This window comes from Fundulus heteroclitus, unplaced genomic scaffold (assembly GCF_011125445.2).
Source record: "Fundulus heteroclitus isolate FHET01 unplaced genomic scaffold, MU-UCD_Fhet_4.1 scaffold_219, whole genome shotgun sequence".
Lineage (NCBI taxonomy): Eukaryota > Metazoa > Chordata > Actinopteri > Cyprinodontiformes > Fundulidae > Fundulus > Fundulus heteroclitus.
Window position 1 is genome coordinate 138,501 of NW_023396631.1, and position 24,557 is coordinate 163,057.

At 43.8% G+C, this 24,557-nt stretch overlaps 1 protein-coding gene across 2 annotated transcripts in view; it reads left to right on the forward strand.

The window, feature by feature from the left end:
* Window positions 1–19,443, forward strand: part of LOC110368210 (NLR family CARD domain-containing protein 3-like) — a 48,818-nt gene extending 29,375 nt beyond the window's left edge. The window contains exons 7-12 of one of the 2 annotated variants that reach the window (XM_036129793.1): window positions 365–541; window positions 8,795–8,971; window positions 10,636–10,812; window positions 14,002–14,178; window positions 17,291–17,464; window positions 19,154–19,443. In XM_036129793.1, coding sequence (XP_035985686.1) covers window positions 365–541; window positions 8,795–8,971; window positions 10,636–10,812; window positions 14,002–14,178; window positions 17,291–17,464; window positions 19,154–19,187 — 916 coding nt within the window. In that variant the 3' untranslated portion in view covers window positions 19,188–19,443. Of the gene's footprint in view, window positions 1–364; window positions 542–8,794; window positions 8,972–9,113; window positions 9,179–10,635; window positions 10,813–14,001; window positions 14,179–17,290; window positions 17,465–19,153 lie in introns of those variants that run through there. The other variant, XM_036129794.1, reaches the window with a different exon arrangement.
* Window positions 19,444–24,557: the final 5,114 nt, after the last annotated feature.

Here is a 24,557-nt window from a genome sequence, read left to right on the forward strand (position 1 = left end):
CTGATCAGTGTGACCGCAGACTGAACAGAGAAGGCATCAGGATTAACTAAGCCTGGCTGTTAGCCTTGTCTGGAGCATGCTAGCTGAGAGAATAAATCACCATGATAACTGATGTTACTGCTTTTGGGAAACCGAGTCTAGGCTTAATTTAGCCAGGATATCTGGAAAATCCTGGTTTAATCTGTTATCTTGGTTTTGTCAAACAGCCCTCTGATGAGAATGAAGAGACTCATTTTGTCGTGTCAAACACAGACACTGATGGGAAGATCAGATGATGTCATCACTGTTCAGTCATCCTATTTTAGTCTTTGTTTATCATGTTGTCTGGTTTAATATAAACTACTTTATTTTTCCCTAATCACAGACTTAATGGCTGCAAACTCTCAGAGACTGAACTTGAAGTTGTAGCCTCAGCTCTGAAGTCTAACCCCTCTCATCTGACTGAAGTGGAGATAAAAGAGATCGAAGGAGTGAAAGACTCTGGAATGAAGCATCTGTGTGAGATACTGAAGAGTTCAGTCTGCAGAGTTAACATCCTGAGGTTAGTTTTCTTTATTTATCAAAGTAACATCATTCACTCATGCTTTATTACTTGTTTTTGTGTAAATAAATTATTTCCTTATTTTAGATTCTGAGAATATTGATATATTTACTTACCATGGCTTATACTTCAAAATGTTTTGGACTGATGTTGAAAAATGAAAAAGTCATATTAAAATACTTCAATTAATAAACTCTGATGATTTAAACTAGAAAATTTCAATTGAAATTAAATATAAAAGGCAATCTGCAGAAAACAGACGCCATGTTTCCTTAGAGAAAACCCTCCATGCAGGCTGCTGGTTTAGATTGAAGATAAATCCAGAACAATCTGAACTGAAACTCTGTTAAATGATCCATGTTTGGAGCAATATGGGTCTGAGAACCAGAACCCTGACCCAGAACCCTGACCCAGAACCCTGACCCAGACTAGAAGACAGCAGCATTTTAAACAGACGCCAGAGCAATCAGACTTAAATATCCAGCAGCAGCAAGTGATCATGGATGGATTTATGTTCAAGTAGAGTTTATTGTTGTGTGGTAATCTCCAACCTCTAGTGCCCCCCCCCCCAACCCTAACCCCAGAACATCTTCATCACCAGCCGCCACTGCTGAGAAACACACCTTGATCTGGACCTTCACACGTCATGATAACATGTTCTGGTTCTGCTGGTTCTTCCTGTAAAACCTAACAAACGTATTCGGGGATGACCAAGAGGCTGCTGGGTTCCAACGGCAACAGGAGTCGTGAACAGACAACACATGTAGCTCACCCACCTGCTTCACCAAAACCATGGCTAGGAGAAAAGCTGTCTTTTTTGACACACACTCAAGGCTCGCCTTGAGTGTGTGCGCCCTCGACATGCTGAGGCGATGGACAAGCAGTCATAGTGAGGTAGTCCATCGTGATTCCAAGAAACGTGACCTGTTGAGATGAAACTAAGTTGCACTTTTGCCAGTTCACACGAAAACCCAATAGGTATATATGATTGAGTAATGTGTTTGTGTCTGCATCCGATTGAGCTTCTGTGGGCGCACAGATGAGCCAATTGTCCAAGTAAGGCAGGATCTTTAACCCCTTGGCCTGCAGAGGACACAGGGCCACAGCCATGCACCAAGTGAACACACGTGGGGACAGAGAGAGACCGAATGGAAAAAGTCTTAACTGAAAATGCTTGCCTTAAAATGCAAAGTGGAGAAACTGCCAATGATATGGTGCAATTGGGACATGAAAGTATGCGTCCCTCAAGTCGACCAAAGTGAGCCAGTCGCCTGGAGATTGTCTGAAGCACATCCCTGATGCTCAACATGTGGAAAGGGATGGTCTAAAAACATTCAGACCCCTCAGGTCCAAAATTGGGTGGAGTCTGCCAGTCTTTTTTGGGACTAGAAAATACTTTGAATAAAAGCCCCCTGGATCCTGCAGGGGGTCGACAGCCAATATAGCACGCCAGCAAGGTGTCCATTTCATGGCTCAGAGTCTGAGCCTTTACCTGGCCATGAATCACCGTCATCCTGACTCGACAAGGGACAGGAGGGCGGCGGCGGCGGCGGCACTGTAGCGTGGAACCCCGGGTAAGTGTAGACACCAAGAGAGCGGTCCAGCAACTGAGCTGGTCCAGGGTAAAGTGTCCCACCGCCATCTCAGTGATGTCATTTCCGAGCCCCCCTGCCCTTAAGAGGGAAGAAGGGTTGCCGAGTGAACTGCCAGGGTTGAGTAGCGATGTAAGCCCGACCCTTGGGTAGATCCCGCTGGCCATGAGCAGGCCTTGCAGCAGGCCCTGCAGCAGGCCGTGGCTTCCCCATGGAGGGTGTAGTCGGGACAGGATAAGTGTGTGAAAGAGACCCAGAGGCACTCCAAGCAGGATGCTGCAATCGTCTGCGATGAAGACCGGCCAACTGCTGCCTGGTACGAGAAGCCTGGGCCGACCGCTCCAAGGCTGCAAGCGCAGCAGAGCCAAACAACTCCTCAGGAACCACTGGATGGCTCATCAGGGCCCTTCTACAGGCTTCGTTTTGAGGAGACTGAGCCAGCCAAACTTAGCGGCATGTCTGAACAAGGGTAGACAAGACATGGCCAGTTTCCCTTGTCAAAAGATCAAACGTATGAAGCGATGCGTCCATCAACCCCTGAGTAGGCGCATCGATCGCAAAGCCCTCCAAAGAGGCTGAAAGACCCAGTAATAAATGCGACAGTGAGTTACCAAGTCGCCCCAAACGAGACCCGGAGTCATAGGCCCTACGGAGCAGACCTTCTGTCACACGACACTGAGGACAAGGACATCTGGCATTAGCTCTCAAAACCTCATCTGGCACCACAATGAGGGATACTATGGCAGGTTTGACAGAAAGCATATGGCCCAAGCCAAACTTGGCCGCATCTTGCATGGCCGCCGGTGCCCTGCCATCAGAGGTCAGCTGTGAGAATGCCGTAGTGTCTTCCCAACAGGCACGAACCTCCTTCACATATTTGGCACATGGGGGAACCAAAAAGGACGACCTAGTAGTAGGACGTCGAAAGAAAGCACTGGTAGCCACAGTTCGGTTCTGTGGGGCATGTAGCGGCAACCGGGCAAGAGTAATTCTCAAAGCGCCCACTATCACACCATCCTCTTCCGACTGAGAGCCGGAAGAGATGCGCGAACTGGCTGCCGACAGATGCGAGCCAGAATCAAACTGATCTTGAAAATCAGTGCCAGATTCTGCCAGGGAAATAGCATCGTCCTCTAAAGCAGAGTCCTGAACCCATACTCTGCCCTGGGTCAGGGTCCCCAGTCAGGCCAGCGCCACGCCCGTCCCTAAAGGACTCGAGCAGCGCTTTCATCTCCTCCAGCTCAGAAGTGAGATGGGCCACCTGCCCAGATAAGCCTTCCAAATCCGTGGAGCTCTTCTTGGTCCTCTTCCTGGGAGGCCCCATAGCCTCAGGAGCCATACTCTTCACAGGCTGGCTGGCGCCCTGACAGTCAGCCAAGCGAGCAATACGCAGGGATAAGGGCAGGACAGAACAATTAGGGAGGGCCGCATCAGTCAAGGCTTCTCTTAGGTGATCTGGTCCCAAACAGGAGGGACACAAATCATGCCCATCCTCCAACTGGAGAGGGTCAAACAAGCGCTGCAGCACGGCACGTTCAGCTTCTCACGCTCACTGGAGAAGGTCAGGTCAAGCTGAAATCGGCACACTTGACACTTAAACCGACAAACAAATAGGCCAGGAAACCTGGTCAAGCAGAAAACGCCACCAGTGCACCTTGCAGCGTAAAAAGCTGCAAGGAGCACTACGACCCCTGTAGCTACAGAAGAAGTACAAACCAGCAAGGTCGCAACACTCAATGAGGCAAGTCGAACACCTCTGCTTAATGAAAGAAAAAGCAAGCTCGAAAAAACGGCTGTGATTAACGAAATATAGGCAAGCCGAACACGGCTGCACAATGCAACAAAAGCAAGCCTGAAAGCGGCTACGATAATAAAACAATGACAAGCCAGATATGGCACAATATGCAAACAAACTGGTTGGAGTCGGTTAACGCGTTACAACCAGCAATAGGGAAATCGACACGGGAAGCGAACGTGTCCCAACTCCCGCCGATAAAAGGAAAAACAACTTACCAAATGAAGAATAAAGTTGTATCAAAGAGGAGGAGCCTCTGGAGGGCAAAATGATTCTTGCAGCTCCTGTGCAGCATGCACAAGAGTGATCATTCAGGGCTTTAAGCACCACCTCTGGCTGTCAGTAGGGATGAAATAGAACCTTGTTATGGCTATCACTGTTTTCAGGACTTACTCCTTTATTTCCAAAAAAAAAAAAAAAAACAGGTTTAGTAGATGTCAGCCTTTTTTATCTGGTATCAGTTAGAAAATGAGCTGAATGATAGAGCTGATCTAAATTATTTCAAAAAAGTTTTAAATAACTTGAGGAAAATATGGGCTGTAGATGTTTTGACTGATGACCCGGAATGAATTATTCTCTGGGGAAGACATAATTATTGTATATTTAAGTTTTTTATGTGGACTGCATGATGTATAACCCAGTTGATTGTGCATTCAACTTCACAATTATTATATACTAATAATTAGTGAAAATGTTAATTTAAATAACTTTTTCTAGTTATAATTATATTAGGTGATAAAATAAACATGTGTCGATTGTGAAAAAACAAATAACCAAACATTTTATTGTACAAGGTATTTTATTACAGAACGCAGGGACCTGAGGGTAAAAAACTGAGGGAAGAATTAAAAAGCAAAAATAAAAATCACCTCAAAAAATTATAGAAGGAGAACTTAACACAGAATAATTTATAATTTATTTAGAAAGATCCGGACTTTTTTTCTCCGTCCGTCCGTCCGTTGTCTTCCGCTTATCCGGGGTCGGGTCGCGGGGGTAGCAGCTTCAGTAGGGAGGCCCAGACGTCCCTCTCCCCAGCCACTTGGGCCAGCTCCTCAGGAGGAATCCCAAGGCGTTCCCAGGCCAGCCGGGAGACATAGTCCCTCCAGCGTGTCCTGGGTCTTCCCCTGGGTCTCCTCCCGGTGGGACGTGCCCGGAACACCTCTCCAGGGAGGCGTCCAGGAGGCATCCTGACCAGATGCCCGAGCCACCTCAACTGGCTCCTCTCGACGTGGAGGAGCAGCGGCTCTACTCTGAGTCCTCCCCGGATGACTGAGCTCCTCACCCTATCTCTAAGGGAGAGCCCAGACACACTACGGAGAAAACTCATTTCAGCCGCTTGTATCCGGGATCTCGTTCTTTCGGTCACGACCCAAAGCTCGTGACCATAGATGAGGGTAGGAACGTAGATCGACCGGTAAATCGAGAGCTTCGCCTTTTGGCTCAGCTCTCTCTTCACCACAACGGACCGGTACAGCGCCCGCTTCACAGCAGACGCTGCACCAATCCGCCTGTCGATCTCCCGCTCCATCTTCCCCTCATTCGTGAACAAGACCCCAAGATACTTGAACTCCTCCACTAGGGGCAGGACATCCTCCCCAACCCGGAGAAGGCACTCTACCCTTTTCCGGTTCAAGACCATGGTCTCGGATTTGGAGGCACTGATCTTCATCCCGGCCGCTTCGCACTCGGCTGCGAACCGCTCCAGTGAGAGCTGTAGATCACGCCCTGATGAAGCCAATAGGACCACGTCATCCGCGAATAGCAGAGACGCAATCCTCTCATTTTATTAATTTTACCTCTTTAATACTCACCCAAAATATATATATATATATAATATAATATAATATATATATATATATATATATATATATATATATATATATATATATATATATATATATGTGTATATATATATATATGTATATGTGTATGTATATTTTATACATATGTATATGTTATTGTGAATATATATATTCACAATAACAGAACTCAACTTTTTTCTGCCACATACAATATGGCGGTGACGTTGACGTGCGATCCTGCGCCCTATGACGCGTCTACGTATATATGTCTGTGCTCTAGGCTGCCGTTCGCTAACTCAGCTGGACAGAGGAGCTTGTAGAGTATCTTACATTGAATCAGCATATAGAGTCAGTTAAAATAAATGTTAAAAAGTAAATAATGTGTTTAAATGTCTATCTGGACAGGATTGGGGGGCAATGAGAAGATAATTGATGGGGATTTATCAGGCTCTAATGAGACCAAACCTGGATTCTGGTTGTATAAAATTCATTCATTCTGAATGTCTGTGTATGCTGTGGAGCTTTTAGGACATTTCTAGGTACCTTACAGGTTGAGACTGGAGAACTTCAGCTGAGGCTAAGAAGATTAAATTTGATTGTGCTGCTCATATAATTATAGTATTATGAAAAAGTCATTTTTCCCCACTAATTCCATTCAAAAAGTATATTATATTCTTTCATTACACACAGACAGGCATATTTCAAGTGTTTATTTCTTTGAATGTTGGTTATTATAACTGATAACTAATGAAAACCCCAGATACAGTATCTCAGAGAATTAGAATAGAATCAGAGCAACCTGGGCTCTCATAACACCTGAGCAGCGCCACAGACTGGTCGACTCCAGGCCTTGCTGCATTGCTGCAGTAATCCAGGGAAAAGGAGCCCCAACTAATTATTCAGTGCTGTACATGATCACAGTTTTCATGTTCTTACTTGTCAGTTGACCAACATTTTGGGTTTTCATTTGTTATAATCATTGAAATTCAAAGGAATAAACACAGGGTTTCCACGGGTCATTAAAAAGCATTAAACGTCATTAAATTATAAAAAAATGTAAATTAAGGCCTTAAATGGCATTAAAAGTCGTTAAATGTGAGTATCGATAGCTTTAAATGCCTTATTGTTTTTCTAAAAAAAAAAAAATGCGTTCATACAAAAAATGTCGTCAGATATATTATATCAGATATAACTGATTCAGCAGCAGAGCCAAACACACTGAACTGCTTCCGGTTGTTCGCAAAGCCGTATGTTTTTACTATGTTCAGAAATGAAGCACGAGGCGGAGAAAGAGCTAGAGAATGGGGAAAATGGGTGGAAAAACAAGGAGTTTTTCAAACATTTTTACCCACTGTGACAGACGTCCCTCTCTCCAGCCACTTGGGCCAGCTCCTCCGGGGGAATCCCAAAACAAGGAGTTCGGGATGTGGCTGCAGCCTGTCGACGGTAAATGTGACGAAGGATTTTGCCGTGTTTGTAAAAAGAATGAAGCTTTGCACAATGGGTGTCAAAGCTTTACGATCTCACATGAAATTGGACAGGCAGTGGTGTAGTCCAGGGTATACGCGGGTATACGGCGTATTCCCACTTATTTTTCAGTCAGCGTTGCATATACCAACTTCTGGAGCGATATCTGTGCATTTTGTTTGAGCGCGCAGTGAGACAGGTACTCAGCGTTTAAACATCACCCGCGCCATCAACTCTGATAAACTCTTCTCAATCCACTATCCTCCTCGCGCTCGGTTCCGTGTCTGCTCGTGCGCTCGACCCAATCCTTCCACGCTCAACACAGCTGTGCTCTCGCTCGGCTGTTTCTCCCATAGACATAAAATATAATGTCTATGGTTTCTCCGCTCGCTCGACTCTGTCTGTGCGCTCCTAACTTCAAAAACTGTAGACCTCACTAGCCAATCACAGACAGGTTTCTGTCCATCCAATCAGAGTATGGCTTGCAAATACTGCATTCAGTTCCTTAAATGATAAAAATGACTTAACTGAAGTCCCTTTTTGACTGAGGTTCTTTTTTTTGAAGTTTAAAATTTCTCTCTGTCTCTCTCTCTTGATAGATACGCTGTTATACATGAATGGGTACTTGTTGATGGCATTAAATTAAAGTTACTCATTCCTGTATAAACTCTGAAACACTTGAAATGCGTATATCAGTCTGTGTGTGATGAATGAATATAATATACTGGTCCTTCTCAAAATATTAGCATATTGTGATAGAGTTCATTATAATAAAAGACCTGAAATATTTCAGTTAGTGTGCAATGAATCTAAAATATATGAATGTTCAAGTTTTTCATTACATTATGGAAAATAATGAACTTTGTCACAATATGGTAATATTTTGAGAAGGACCTGTACATGTTCCACTTTTTGAATGGAATTACTGAAAAAGGAAACTTTTTAATGATATTGTAATTATGTGACTAGCACCTGTATTTCCTATCAGGGACCCAAGCTTGTTCTGTAAATCATCACGTCTGATAAAGTTACCACTGGGGTCCAGTTTATATCACAGTGAAGTGATCTGAAGGTCCTGAGAACAGACATGTTCATCCACCTTGAAACAAGTGTTTAAATAATAATAGTACTTGACTGAATGCCAGTGTGCATCAGTGGTATTTTAAAACAGGCCGATAAAAAATACCAAAACACAGATAATAAAACAGAATCATAGACAAAACTCACTGGTTTCTGATCAGTGTGACCGCTGACTGAACAGAGAAGGCATCAGGATTAACTAAACCTGACTGTTAGCCTGGTCTGGAGCATGCTAGCTGAGAGAATAAATCACCATGGTAACTGATGTTAATGCTTTTGGGAAACCGAGTCGAGGCTTAATTTAGCCAGGATATCTGGAAAATCCTGGTTTAATCTGTTATCTTGGTTTTGTCAAACAGCTCTCTGAAGAGAATGAAGAGACTCATTTTGTCGTGTCAAACACAGACACTGATGGGAAGATCAGATGATGTCATCACTGTTCAGTCATCCTATTTTAGTCTTTGTTTATCATGTTGTCTGGTTTAATAAGAACTACCTTATTTTTCCCTAATCACAGACTTAATGGCTGCAAACTCTCAGAGACTGAAGTTGAAGTTGTAGCCTCAATTCTGAAGTCTAACCCCTCTCATCTGACTGAAGTGGAGATAAAAGAGATCGAAGGAGTGAAAGACTCTGGAATGAAGCATCTGTGTGAGATACTGAAGAGTTCAGTCTGCAGAGTTAACATCCTGAGGTTAGTTTTCTTTATTTATCCAAGTACCATCATTCACTCATGCTTTATTACCTGTTTTTGTAAAGAACTGTCTGTGTCACAACTGTTTGAATGCAATTTCAAAACATGTTTATTGTGTAAATAAATTATTTCCTTATTTCAGATTCTTATACTGCTTCTTTATACTTAAAAAATAAAGTCTCCTCATCGTAGGTTTTAGTTCTCAGAATGACCCACCAGACACACAGAGACCCACTGAGAACAACTGACCCAGTATGATGGAGAACATCTGAGCCCAGCAGCAGAACATGGGACCAATGTTCAGTGATCAGGGACTGAATGAGCAGAACTTTAAACAGACGCCATGTTTCCTTAGAGAAAACCCTCCATGCAGGCTGCTGGTTTAGGTTGAAGATGAATCCAGAACAATCTGAGCTGAAACTCTGTTAAATGATCCATGTTTAGAACATTATGGGTCTGAGAACCACTGTTCTACCAGAACCCTGAGCCAGACTAGAAGACAGCAGCATTTTAAACAGACGCCAGAGCAATCAGACTTAAATATCCAGCAGCAGCAAGTGATCATGGATGGATTTATGTTCAAGTAGAGTTTATTGTTGTGTGGTAATCTCCAACCTCTAGTGCCCCCCCCAACCCTAACCCCAGAACATCTTCATCACCAGCCGCCACTGCTGAGAAACACACCTTGATCTGGACCTTCACACGTCATGATAACATGTTCTGGTTCTGCTGGGTTTAACTCTTTAAATCAGTTCTACTGGATCAAATATCAGACATCAGTTCATCATGTTTCTGGGACTTTTACATTCAGGGAAATTCATTTTCTACATTTTATCATTTATTTGTTCATATTTCAGTTTTAACCTGCATCCTTGTTAACCTGACCCTAGCCAGATGTATTTTGCTCCGCTTAGCTCCACTTATTCATCTGGAACAGATCCATCGGAATGGCTTTTTCAGATGGCTGGGCATTATCAAAAATCCCTGCATATGATTGGATAAGCCACTTGTTTGTCATCTTTATCGACGTGCTATTTCAACCACTCACACCGAAGCTAACCCGTGACGCTGATGAGAGCGACGCAGGAAAAACAAAACTTTTTTTTTATGTGTTTGCAGCTCTAGTGGCACGTGTTTTATTGACAGTGAGCTGACAGGAAGAGGGGGGGAGACAGGCGGCAAAGCGCCGCGGGTCGGAGTCGATCCCGGACCGACCGCGTTGAGGACTAAAGGCCTCCTAACATAGTTAGCGCTAACCGCTCCGCCACGGGCGCGCCCTGGAAAACAAATCCAGTCGGGAGAAGGGCGAAAACATGGTTTCCACCAACAAAAGCCTTCAGAGCCGTTCTCTGATGTTCTTTTAATGAAACAATATTAGGTAGATTGGACAACACGGAAGAGATAGCAGTATCAATGCTAATGCTTGCTTCCTCGATGCGAGCCGCCATTGTTTTTTTTCACGGTCGCTTCTCCACTACGTCACATCTATGAAACTCCAGCCCTGCGTCCTGATTGGCTGGACAATAAAATTGGTTGGAGAAATTACTCTCTATGGGAGAGGTCCCAGATGGATGTGAGTGGAGCTAGGCGGAGCGAAATCAATCTTGCTAGGGTCAGGTTAGCATCCTGTTGGCTTCAGCTCACTTCTTTTATTCTTTATTCAGATTGGAGAGCTGCAGTTTGTCAGAGATCAGCTGTTCTTCTGTGGGATTGGCTCTGAAGTCCAACCCCTCCCATCTGACAGAACTGGACCTGAGTGACAACAAAGACCTGAAAGATGCTGGAGTGAAGGAGCTCTGTGGTTTTCTCCAGACTCCCCTCTGCAAACTACAGATATTAAAGTAAGACTCCATGTTTTAGTTCTGATATTTGTGATGTGAAAGTTGTGTTGACACTAAACTGCAGACATCTGGCTGATATTCTACTGATCCACACTGAGGATCTTCATGGTAAAGTCTGGTTCCTTCTTCAGCTGGAAGAGCAGATGTTGGTTATTCAGCTGCTTTGGCTTCACATGTTGCTGCCCTGGACGACCTTGAGGGTTGACCTTTGCCCTCACCTGCCTCCTCATCTGGACCAGCTGCACATTAAAGGGATCCCCCATCTAGCCTTCCCCATCCAGTCCAAACTCTAAAGGATTTGGGCTCCATGAACCTAACAAGTTCACTTGATTTTAGTTGGTTTGCTCAGCAAGTGAACTGGATGTTTGTTTTTAGCCACAACAAACCCAAGCAACGCCTCAGGCCTGCAGCGCTTTATTCTGGCTTCAATTATCCGTATTTAGTCAATATTAGCTGACCTGATAAGTGATGTTTTGGACTGAGAGCAGTTTGACCTGATAAACCTGAGAGGTGAATATTGTTAGAAACTATTGTGACACTGCTGAGATCACATTTGGTGTGATTGGAATTATTTTGAATTTAATTATTATTGTATTTCCTGGATCTCAGTTTTGTCTTATAATTATGTAGTATTTTCTATTTCACAGGAGTGTTTCTAACATCAGATTAGAATGGACTAAAATTTCATTCTTCGTAGGTTATCTAAGGTTTAGAAATTGATAAATTGCTGCTAAGTGGAGGCAGAAGCATTAAACTAAACAGTAATTATTGAGGAGAAATCTAAATAAATAACAAGTAGTATCTCCTGTGAATAGGTGGTACGCTGAGCCATGATTAAAGGTTCCAGGGCCCGGTCCATAGTACTACATCCCTATTTAACCTGCTGGTTCATTATAGAGCTACATGGAGCGGCTGTTACACATGATGGACTTCTGCTGAAAGCCATGAAGCAGGTGCTGAACCACCAGATCAATGACGTCCCAAATGAAGCTTTGGACTTCATTGACCCATGACCCGGCCCCATGAATCAAGCCCCAACAAAGTTCTTCTGAAGGACTGTGTTGCTGTTTCTGACAAATGCTCCAGAGCTTCAGCTTCAAGCAGACCATCACTACTGAAAGCCAGCGCTAAGCTGACCACCTCACTATAGCTGCTGGTGTTGCTAGGATGTGGTCCTGACGGGCCCATGTGGGCTGAGGGAGAGGTACCGAGAGACAACACATCCAGAGGTTTACATCCTGAAGGTGAGGAAACCAGGGATAGAAGAACAAAGATGGAGACGGCAGTACAAGTAAGCCCCTCCAGAACCGTTGGACTTCTCCTGTCCTGCAGAACGGGCGAGGTGGGCCAGAAGATTGGAGAGGTTTCAGACTGCAGCAGCTCTAGATGAGAAATGTGAGGAAGATCAAGTTAGTTCACTCCTGTTTGCTGTGGGAGAAGCTGCAGATGACATTTTAGCTGTTGGACCTTTGACTAGAGCAGAGAAAAGATGCCTGGAGCTGGAAAAGCTGTGTTTGAGCAGCACTATGTGGGGAAATCCTCCATCATCTTTAAAAGAGCCCAGTTCAGTTCCAGACGTCACCAAGATGGAGAGAGAGCAGAACCATTTATTACAGCTGGACACAAACTGGCAGCAAACTGTGGTTCTGGAGAACTGGAAGAAGAACTCATACGGGCCAGAACTGTAGCTGGGATAAAAGGACATAAAGCTGTCTGAACCGGTACCAATGGACTCTGAGTTAACGCTCACAAAGGCCAAAGAAAAAGTCCAGCAGAGGGAAACTGTGAAGAACCATAAACAGTTCTGCTCAGCAGCACAGCAGAGGGGAGCAGATCCAACATGGACGCCAGAAGGACCAAGATGAGAAAAATAAAGAGCCAGACCCGGCAGCAGTCAGAACGGGACCAAAGCCAGAGAAGCTGGGAGGAAAAGAGTGTGGTGGATGTGGCTGAAAGCAGAAAGCTTCATGGAAAGACTGCCCAGCTAGAGATGTTCAGTGTTGGAGCTGTTAGAAGGAGCTTCTTGCTGGACGTTTGTTGGTTCGGCCCAGCAGCCAAACTACAGGAGGTCCCAGAACCCCAAGATGACCCAGACAGGCAGGATGATGGATTTCTAGGAGAAAGAGGGTTGAGGAGGTCAGAACCGTGGAGAGAAAAGGTCCAGATGAACCACCATGACAGATATGGGAGTGGTGTAGGGGTTTCTGGGAAGTTGGAGTAAAAATGTTCCTAACCAGAGTCCGGTGGGTCCTGTCTGCTCGTTGTACAGCCATGTTCTCCTGATATTGTTCAGCTCTACTTTCTAGGAGCCCTTTTCAGTGAGCCAGGATCTAAACAATGGGAGGACTTGTTGAAATGACTGCAGACTCTCTGTAAATATCCTCACCATGAATCCAGCATCATCTAATATAGCCGACAATAAAGGAGTCAGAGACACAAGCAGGAAAGTCCAGGAAAAAATAAGCAGCATTTTTCCTGAAGAGTCTGAATGTGGTCCAGATGTTCTGCAGAGTAAAAACTGGAAAAGGTCCATTTGTTCTGGGCTCCACCTTCTGGACTGAAGCAACATTGAGCTCTGAACTGTTGGCCTCCAGTTAAATCTCAGCTTGGATGGTTGGATGAAGAAATCTGATGTTTGTTGGGAATTTGTTCTGCTTTCTTTGCTGATAACATTGATATCAGACTGGTTCTGTTTGTGATGCAGCATCCTGTGTGACAGTAGAACAGGTAGAAGCGCTTCTGTTCTCAGTCATGTATTCATGTGTTTAGAAATGAGTGAAGTGTAATTATTGCAGCTGTTGATCCTTCAGATAAATCCCTCAGTTCCCCTCAATAGAAGGTTACTGTCACTGTGAAAATGAGCTGCTTCCATTCAATCACAGCAGCATTAATTAACAGCTCTGATGTCACACTTTGCTTATTAAAGTCCAGTTTGGTTCCAGCTCAGAACCACTGAAGGCCCGACTGAAATATTCTAACAACACGTCATGATAACATGTTCTGGTTCTGCTGGGTTTAACTCTTTAAATCAGTTCTACTGGATCAAATATCAGACATCAGTTCATCATGTTTCTGGGACTTTTACATTCAGGGAAATTAATTTTCTACATTTTAATAATTATTTGTTCATATTTCAGTTTTAACCTGCATCCTGGTGGCTTCAGCTCACATCTTTTATTCTTTATTCAGATTGAGGAACTGCAGTTTGTCAGAGATCAGCTGTTCTTCTGTGGGATTGGCTCTGAAGTCCAACCCCTCCCATCTGACAGAACTGGACCTGAGTGACAACAAAGACCTGAAAGATGCTGGAGTGAAGGAGCTCTGTGGTTTTCTCCAGACTCCCCTCTGCAAACTACAGAGATTGAGGTCAGACTCCATGTTTTAGTTCTGATATTTGTGATGTGAAAGTTGTGTTGACACTAAACTGCAGACATCTGGCTGATATTCTACTGATCCACACTGAGGATCTTCATGGTAAAGTCTGCTTTCTTCTTCACTGCTTTGCTCCAGTTAAAGTTTCTTTCTGTTTCCAACTTCCTGCCAGGATTTATTGCCTAAAAACAGCAACTCCTAAACTCCACTTTGCTCAACTGAGAGCCTCCAGGATTGTCAAAGACTCCTGGATCAGGTGTTGAAACGTTTTCACAAAAACTGAGTGAAAGTCTGCTAACCTTGGATTTAATCCTGCTGTAGTTGCCATGACTCTGATGATTGAGAATATGCACAGGCATGAGCAGACAAGCCAGAGGGCCCGGTGTGGAGCAGAATTATAACGATGAGAGATTAAAGCTGTCTACTACTGAGGTTAATGCAAAGTTACAGACAAGTAACAGACTTTAAGAAGCAAACTGAAGATAAAAGTTTTTGTTTTTTCTGCTGCTTCAGAATGATGCTTTGAGCCAAAGTTAGCATTGCTAAGCACTATTAGCATGTATTTCAATGAGGTAGCAGCTTGTTTTACTGTATATTAAATAATTTCTAACATTATTGTCCAGTTAAACTCTTACTGACTTCATATCAGAAGAAAATGAGTTTTGTAAATAACTGAATAGGAGCTAAGAGCTGCTGATGTCCAGAGTGGACCAGGAGCCAATCTTTGGACCCGCTGGAAGAGCAGACGTTGGTTATTCAGCTGCTTTGGCTTCACATGTTGCTGCCCTGGACGACCTTGAAGGTTGACCTCATAGAGCTACATGGAGCGGCTGTTACACATGATGGACTTCTGCTGAAAGCCATGAAGCAGGTGCTGAACCACCAGATCAATGACGTCCCAAATGAAGCTTTGGACTTCATTGACCCATGACCCGGCCCCATGAATCAAGCCCCAACAAAGTTCTTCTGAAGGACTGTGTTGCTGTTTCTGACAAATGCTCCAGAGCTTCAGCTTCAAGCAGACCATGACTACTGAAAGCCAGCGCTAAGCTGACCACCTCACTATAGCTGCTGGTGTTGCTAGGATGTGGTCCTGACGGGCCCATGTGGGCTGAGGGAGAGGTACCGAGAGACAACACATCCAGAGGTTTACATCCTGAAGGTGAGGAAACCAGGGATAGAAGAACAAAGATGGAGACGGCAGTACAAGTAACCCCTCCAGAACCGTTGGACTTCTCCTGTCCTGCAGAACGGGCGAGGTGGGCCAGAAGATTGGAGAGGTTTCAGACTGCAGCAGCTCTAGATGAGAAATGTGAGGAAGATCAAGTTAGTTCACTCCTGTTTGCTGTGGGAGAAGCTGCAGATGACATTTTAGCTGTTGGACCTTTGACTAGAGCAGAGAAAGATGCCTGGAGCTGGAAAAGCTGTGTTTGAGCAGCACTATGTGGGGAAATCCTCCATCATCTTTAAAAGAGCCCAGTTCAGTTCCAGACGTCACCAAGATGGAGAGAGAGCAGAACCATTTATTACAGCTGGACACAAACTGGCAGCAAACTGTGGTTCTGGAGAACTGGAAGAAGAACTCATACGGGCCAGAACTGTAGCTGGGATAAAAGGACATAAAGCTGTCTGAACCGGTACCAATGGACTCTGAGTTAACGCTCACAAAGGCCAAAGAAAAAGTCCAGCAGAGGGAAACTGTGAAGAACCATAAACAGTTCTGCTCAGCAGCACAGCAGAGGGGAGCAGATCCAACATGGACGCCAGAAGGACCAAGATGAGAAAAATAAAGAGCCAGACCCGGCAGCAGTCAGAACGGGACCAAAGCCAGAGAAGCTGGGAGGAAAAGAGTGTGGTGGATGTGGCTGAAAGCAGAAAGCTTCATGGAAAGACTGCCCAGCTAGAGATGTTCAGTGTTGGAGCTGTTAGAAGGAGCTTCTTGCTGGAGTTTGTTGGTTCGGCCCAGCAGCCAAACTACAGGAGGTCCCAGAACCCCAAGATGACCCAGACAGGCAGGATGATGGATTTCTAGGAGAAAGAGGGTTGAGGAGGTCAGAACCAGTGGAGAGAAAAGGTCCAGATGAACCACCATGACAGATATGGGAGTGGTGTAGGGGTTTCTGGGAAGTTGGAGTAAAAATGTTCCTAAGCAGAGTCCGGTGGGTCCTGTCTGCTCGGTTGTACAGCCATGTTCTCCTGATATTGTTCAGCTCTACTTTCTAGGAGCCCTTTTCAGTGAGCCAGGATCTAAACAATGGGAGGACTTGTTGAAATGACTGCAGACTCTCTGTAAATATCCTCACCATGAATCCAGCATCATCTAATATAGCCGACAATAAAGGAGTCAGAGACACAAGCAGGAAAGTCCAGGAAAAAATAAGCAGCATTTTTCCTGAAGAGTCTGAATGTGGTCCAGATGTTCTGCAGAGTAAAAACTGGAAAAGGTCCATTTGTTCTGGGCTCCACCTTCTGGACTGAAGCAACATTGAGCTCTGAACTGTTGGCCTCCAGTTAAATCTCAGCTTGGATGGTTGGATGAAGAAATCTGATGTTTGTTGGGAATTTGTTCTGCTTTCTTTGCTGATAACATTGATATCAGACTGGTTCTGTTTGTGATGCAGCATCCTGTGTGACAGTAGAACAGGTAGAAGCGCTTCTGTTCTCAGTCATGTATTCATGTGTTTAGAAATGAGTGAAGTGTAATTATTGCAGCTGTTGATCCTTCAGATAAATCCCTCAGTTCCCCTCAATAGAAGGTTACTGTCACTGTGAAAATGAGCTGCTTCCATTCAATCACAGCAGCATTAATTAACAGCTCTGATGTCACACTTTGCTTATTAAAGTCCAGTTTGGTTCCAGCTCAGAACCACTGAAGGCCCGACTGAAATATTCTAACAACACGTCATGATAACATGTTCTGGTTCTGCTGGGTTTAACTCTTTAAATCAGTTCTACTGGATCAAATATCAGACATCAGTTCATCATGTTTCTGGGACTTTTACATTCAGGGAAATTCATTTTCTACATTTTATTATTTATTTGTTCATATTTCAGTTTTAACCTGCATCCTGTTGGCTTCAGCTCACATCTTTTATTCTTTATTCAGATTGAGGCGCTGCAGTTTGTCAGAGATCAGCTGTTCTTCTGTGGGATTGGCTCTGAAGTCCAACCCCTCCCATCTGACAGAACTGGACCTGAGTGGAAACAACCTGAAAGATGCTGGAGTGAAGGAGCTCTGTGGTTTTCTCCAGACTCCCCTCTGCAAACTACAGATATTGAGGTCAGACTCCATGTTTTAGTTCTGATATTTGTGATGTGAAAGTTGTGTTGACACTAAACTGCAGACATCTGGCTGATATTCTACTGATCCACACTGAGGATCTTCATGGTAAAGTCTGCTTTCTTCTTCACTGCTTTGCTCCAGTTAAAGTTTCTTTCTGTTTCCAACTTCCTGCCAGGATTTATTAAATAATCAGCAGAAAACATGAAGCAATGAGTTTAATTTCAGTTTAGGGTTTCAGTTTTTATCCAGAACTGAGAAAGAGGAAGATAGAAGAAATGAAAAATACTGATGTTTCATTTATTTGAAGGTTTTTAATATCTTTAAAACTTAATTAAAGCACTTTTTCTACATTTTCAATAGGATGATTTTAAAATAGTTGAGTTTATATTTCTGTAAATCATTAGATATAATTCAGCTGAAAAACAAAGTTCAGATCTTCTATTCTAATAAATATTTCCTGAGTTTGTTCCTGGACTTGGAGCCAGTTTTTAATGTTGTCTCTCTGTGTAACTGAGTCTGAGCCCTGATCTCAGGTCAGAACCGGACAGCATTCGGACCCCCAGTGTGTATAAATCCCCCTCATGTGAAGCGGGTCAGAGGGGATTCAACCCAGTTTAGAAAAGTGAATTTCAGCTCCTGGAATCTGTCTGACAGGAACAAATATATAATCCCTGATTGATGCTTCAGCACTTTTAGAAGCTCTGGAAGGATTTTACTGACTAAAACACTCAGACACAACATGTCACAGTACCAGGTTCTGGTTCTGGGCTTTCAGCTCCTAAAGTCAGTTTACATTAAATATTCTCCATGACATCATGTTTTATGGCTGTGGAATAATTAAAATAGTTCATTTATCTGCATTAATCTCCATTTGTTCATATTTCCTCCACAATTGCTGCTGACTTGTTTGTTTTCTGTGAAACTTGAATAATTTGGCTGCAGAACCTGAGTTTGTATTGATGGAGCTGCTGGTGGAGCTGACAGAGTTGAAGAGCTGAAGTCAGCAGGGCTGTCATTTAGAAAGCTTGATACACACAAAATGGACCTGAAATGTGCGTACGCCACTTTCCATCAAAAGTTGGGATCTATAAAAATGAACTTGAGGGGAAAATGTGTGGTCCTCATGCCAACTCTGACCCAGGCGTACGCTCATTTTGGAGACGGGGAAATTGGTGACGCAGATGGTGAAGTGGTGAATTACAGCCAACCTGCATGAGGATTCCTCTCAGACGTTCATTTCACTCCATATCAGACTTTAATCATAGATCATCTTGATCAGAAGCGTTCAAAACCGCAGTATTATTCATTCTTGTCCTGGTGACTCTTAAATACATCTGGGACATTTCAAATAAATAAAAATGTCCATAAGCCATCTTAAATCTTAAATAAAGTCTGCAAACATTTTCTCTGGTTTTCTACGTTCACATTCCTCTCTCCAATGATCACCAGGGTGACGTGTTCCACAGATTATTGTGACGAGGTGAGCAGCAATCACTTTAATTGCTGGAAACAGTCAAACACACTCGTGCGTAATGCTGCTCGCTGGATGCATTGGCACTGCTGGAAGACCGTGCAGATGGAGAATTGAGGAAACGCTTTCAGGGATCAAATATTTCCTGGCCAATAATGAGGACTGGCCAATATCCTGCTTCTGACTCCCAGCATGCATTGTGCTGTTACCCACAGGGGAAAGTGGCTCCACCTCCCTCTGAGGAGCTGAAAGGCAGCTCTCCAACCCCCAGAGAGCAGAGAAGGAGGCTTTCTGCTCACACCCAGGCAGTCATCACCTTTTTATTGGGGTGGGGGGGGGTTAATAATGGAGGGAAACCTCTCTCCTCTGAATGTGGATCTGAACCCACAGCCACAGGGGAATTTCAACACGGAGCACAGCGTTGTTTACTTTTAACAACTTATTTTAACAGCTTATTAACAACTTGTTTTAATGTGGACAACATCTGAGCTTTTACCTCTGATTTCCACATTTAATAAACGCCTCTCTGGGAAATTTTCCCAACGTTTCTTTGCTTTTTCTCCGTGGCTGCCACGTCACCATGATGAAAAAATGATCAGCTGACACATTTTCTACACATTAACATTCATGAGGTGCTTTGCATCGACCGTTTCTGGTTGAATCTGGGCGTGTAGAGGGCAGAACCTGAGCCAGAACCTGGTACCAAATGTACAGGTACAGCTGTGATCTAGAAAGGAAAATGGCTGCTGGTGTGTGAGTGCATGGTTTTATAAATCTGAATATTTTTTGCCATACTCAATTTTCTTTTTCTTTGCGTTCACTTTTAGTACAGATTCCACACAAAGTTTTATAAATGAGACCCCAGGACTGTAAAAACTGCTAAACAAGTTTTAACTGTTGAAAGTTCTGATATTGTTGATTGTTGAAGAGCTGAAGTCAGCAGGTCTTTATTGAAGCAGCAGCTTGTTGTCATTAATATTAATGAGAGTTCTTTAACTGGTTCTGTTGGACTGTTAGAACCTGCATCCTGGTGGCTTCAGCTCACATCTTTTATTCTTTACTCAGATTGTGGAGCTGCAGTTTGTCAAAGATCAGCTGTGATTCTCTGTGTTTGGCGCTGAAGTCCAACCCGTCCCATCTGACAGAACTGGACCTGGGAGGAAACTTCCTGAAGGAGTCAGATGTTCAGCAGCTGCAGGATCTTGTAAAGAGTCCAGACTACAAACTGAAATCTGTGTAAGTAGATGGTTGGAGTGAGTCCAGCTGCTGTCAGCAGAACTGTTCTGAACCCAGTTGGTACCAAAGCAAAGATCCAGTGTTTCCAGTAAAGCTGCAGCTTCTCAGTGGGAGGAGAATGGTGACAGGCTTCCTGATTGGACACAAAGACAACAATCAGCCAATCAGAGGAGCCAGCAGCTTGTTGTGTTCCTGTGTTTGTGTCCATGTGAAGATGACTGTTGTTGTTGTGTTCATGTCTCCAGGAAATGCAGCTGGATTCCAGCTGACAGCCTTCCACCATGTCTAGAGACAGTGGTCCTCATTCATCAAGCTGTGGAGCATCAGATCTGATCTCAGACTCTTTGTTCTCTCATTTCAACAGGAAACAGCTGATCAGTTTCATCTTAGTCACAGCTCTGAGATCAGTCTGACTGCAGCCTGCAAATCACTGATTTCACAGCCCATCATTACATTTAGTCACCATGTGGTCTTTCTACAGAGCAGAAGCTCTGCTGAAGTCCACTCAGCACATCTGGACATGTGTCCTTCTCTCAGTAGTTTCATCCAGATGTGTTCAGGGACAGCCTCCATGTTTCTTAGTCAGCTGATGTTTCACAAACAGATGAGATGTTCATGTTCAGCTTCCAGAGGCTGGAAACACTCACTGATCTCCTCTGTTGCTCCTTCTTCTCTCTGCAGGAGGTGGAGGTCCTGATGATCTTAGTAGAGGAGAGAAGCTGAGCTGTCCTGATGATCCAGAGGTTGAAGCTACAGCAGTTTGAGTTTAAAGAGACTCTGACTGGATCCTGATGATGAACTCTGAGCTTAGAGATGTTGATCCTGTTTATCTGATCATGTCTGTCATTTAGTGTCTGATATTGTTTGTCTCTGTGGACCAATGAGGATGAAATGAAAACTAAGCTGCATTTAGTGGCTCCATGTAGTTTTGATCTGAATCTGATGAAACTGCAAAGTTGATCTTTTTTCTCTCTGGTTCATTTTCAGCCTGTAACCAAGAAATCTGAAATAAAGCTCAACTCTAAAGTTTTCAGGCTGCATGTTTGCTTCATTGTGATGCAGTTTCTGGAGGTTTTTCAGGATATTTTAGATGTTTTCTGCAAATGTTTGGGCAGCTCTGGTCATTTTATCTGTTGCTGCAAACAGCTCAGTGAGTAAATGATGGTTTCTTCAATCAGAGGATGAAGCTTTTCTTCATGATTTTAAATCAAATCTTTTTTATTTCCTTCTTTCTGAAGGTAAAATCTAAAAGTGAGTAAAGATAAAGTTTGATCTGCTCCAGCTTCTCCTTTGGTGAGCATGGAAACACTTTCTGCAGCAGCTCAGAGACTTTCAGATCTTGTTTGGAGGATTTTCTCTGTTCTTCCTGCAGAACGGTTCTGGTTCTGTTGGATCTGTGGCTCATCATGCAGCTCTGCTCTGCTGAGGTCAGAACATAGATTTTAATCCTGTTTAGGGACTGTGGGGGTAAAACCTTCACCTGCAGCTCCTCATGAAGTCCACTGTGGACGTTGAAGAAGGAAAAGAGATTTTCTCTTTTCATCATAAATTCAAACATGAATCATTTCCTTTTTTTCTCCTTTCCTGTCCGGACATTTCAGACGGACCAGAACCAGAAGCTGCTCTACAGAACCTGGATCCTTAGATCGTCTCCCTGTTACATAAATAACTTTATAACCTGAGAAAGACGACATCTGGCATCCAAGCAGACAGGCAGAAAGATAGAAAATCATTTTAGATGTGTTGAATTTTAAAGTTAAAGTTGGGGTTAAAATGAGGAGTTATTAAAATGATTCATGCATCAAACAGGGATTACTAGATTTAGTCAAAACTGAGTTTAAAAGCAGAAGTTTAACAAGTTATCTGGATGCTTTGGTTCAGTTTCTAGCTTTAAAACATCCATTAGAATCAAACATCAGCAGGTCGTGTCTCACTTGATTCCCAATAAATGTTCAACGTCGTCTATGAAATGCAGATGAATGTTTTTGTCCTGACATCTTTTCAGCAGCTCACTGATGACAGATTGTGGATCTGCAAGCCTGTTTCCAGAAGAACAAACTGATCAATGTGTAGGAAGGAGGCTGTTTTATGTGCATGTTGTGGTTCCAGCTTTGCTTTGTCGCATGCTTGGTGGATATTTGTGTGCATGCTTTTTGAAGGAGACACCGGTTCCTACTCCCTCCCTCTGGCCAGCGACTGATTCCACAGGTGTATCCCATCATGAGTGATGGGAGACAGGAAGAAAAGGGGCGGCCACAGCCAGTGACGGGAGGAGGAGAGAGAGACAGAGCGCCCGGCCGGCCGGCCGGCAGCCCAGATGTGATGGGGAGGAAGCAGCGGAGGCATCATCAGAGAATCGCCGTTTACCGGCACCGCGACGAGAACGAGCAGTGATGGGGACGCGGCAGATCCAGACTGGGTGGAGGCAGAAGTAAAGCCCGGGACCGGGAGCAGCGAGGCCGTAGTGGGGCCATGGTGAGGAGGCGCACCTGAGCCGGGACCTGTCGCTGACGTTGCTGCGCACGTTGGCTGGATGGAGGCGGAGCCATCCGAGCCAGGGACGAGGGCAGGATGGAGAAGAGGCTCGGGGGAGACGCTGGCCCCACCGGCTCTACCGCTGGATGGATAGCTGGGGGGTGGACTGCAGAAGGACGCCGAGCGGGAGCGGCTGGTCCTCGGTACCCTCTGACTGCTGACACCGCTGGAGCTTTTAGTTTTGCTGCTGCACTTTGGAACCATTTTAACGGGCCGTTGCACTTTTAGCAAAGCTTTTAGCTATCATCCACTGTACACTTTGTAGGCTTTATTTTTATCCTAGTAAAGTTGTTAAACTTTTAATCTTGTTGCTTTTAAATGCACTGCTCACCCCTGCGATGTCAAACCTGTTTTATTCCTAGTGTGACTAGGTGGCGCTGTTGGACTCATTAGTTTTCTGTTGCTCAGAATAACATGGACACTACTCGGCCATCACCAATACATGAGAAAATAGAGGAAAAAACAGAGAATTCAGCATTTCTGGAAAGCATTTGAGGCTTTTCCATTTTTAACCACAGGTAATGACTTCTGCACAGATTAATGAACGCACCTTTCTCCACCAGTCATGTTCAACAACATTAATGGTATTTCATGGCGGCAGCAGCTCCACATACACCAGTTACGTCACGTTTGCTTTGCTGCTTTTGGATCCAAGTAAATTTGCAGCTTTGAAGTTGCTACAGTCCTGATCAATGGAGAAAACAGAGGTCGTCAGTCAAGCTATTATAACTGGAACAAAATCCAGATTATCTCACAGAAACTCAGGATCCCAACACTTAACATCTGCAAATGCAGAAATCAGTTTGTTCTCTATCAGAAACATCATTTAGAGGCAATGAGGACTGATGACACAGGAATGACAGGAGAAATATGACAATATTTTCTCCCTTCAGTTGGTTTGGAGCCATCAGGATGTGACAGGAGATCTTCTTCTCCATCTTCATCATCCTCACAAACATGCTGCTACCATCAAGGCCTCTGTCACACTTCTTCCAGAGCTCCTTTTTCTCACAAGGCCAAAGTTGGCATCCATTGTCACCATCATGGTGCCATCAGTCTGAAACAGAAACAGCAACAATCACTGATGAATTTCTGATTTGTCAGCACATTTTCTAATGAGATAATAAAGAACTTGGACGACATCTAAGAGAATATTCAACATGAGCCTTGCATGAGGCTTTAATAGAAATCCTTTCTAAGAAATCTGCTCTGCAGTTTCTATCATGATGTCCAACCTTTGGACCTGCTGGGCCTGCTGTCCCATCATCACATTGGTCCCAAAGAGCCGCTAAGGTTCTTGGTCAGGAGTAGTAGTGACCAAACTGGGAAATGGATTCTCCACCAGGGCTCTGTAGAGCACGTTAACCTCTGGTAAAAACAGCAGGAGGATTTAAAAAGCTTGATTTAGTGTTGGGCCATTACGCAGGTTTTTAAGTTATTTAATGTTTATTAAATAACCCTCCATCTGTTATTGTCTGATGTGAAAATACTTTAAAATGTCCATCATTGTAACATGACTTCAGTTTCCCCAAGTTAGTCCAAATATCTGAATATTTTTAATATTAACCATGTGATTTGCACTACATGTGACATTTTAATTTTTTTAACTGATCTAAAACCCTTAAATATGTATGAATATTTAGAATTTTAAAGAAATTAAACATAGTTATTTCCAAGTATATTTAACAAAAGTTGAATATTGTGAAAAAGTTCTATTTTATCTGTCACTCATTCCAGAAAGTGAAACTCATAGATTTGTTCCACAGAGTGAAATATTTCAAACCTTTATTTCTTGTTTTTAAAATTCTTGTTTACAAAGAATGAAACCCCAAAATTCAGTTTCATAAA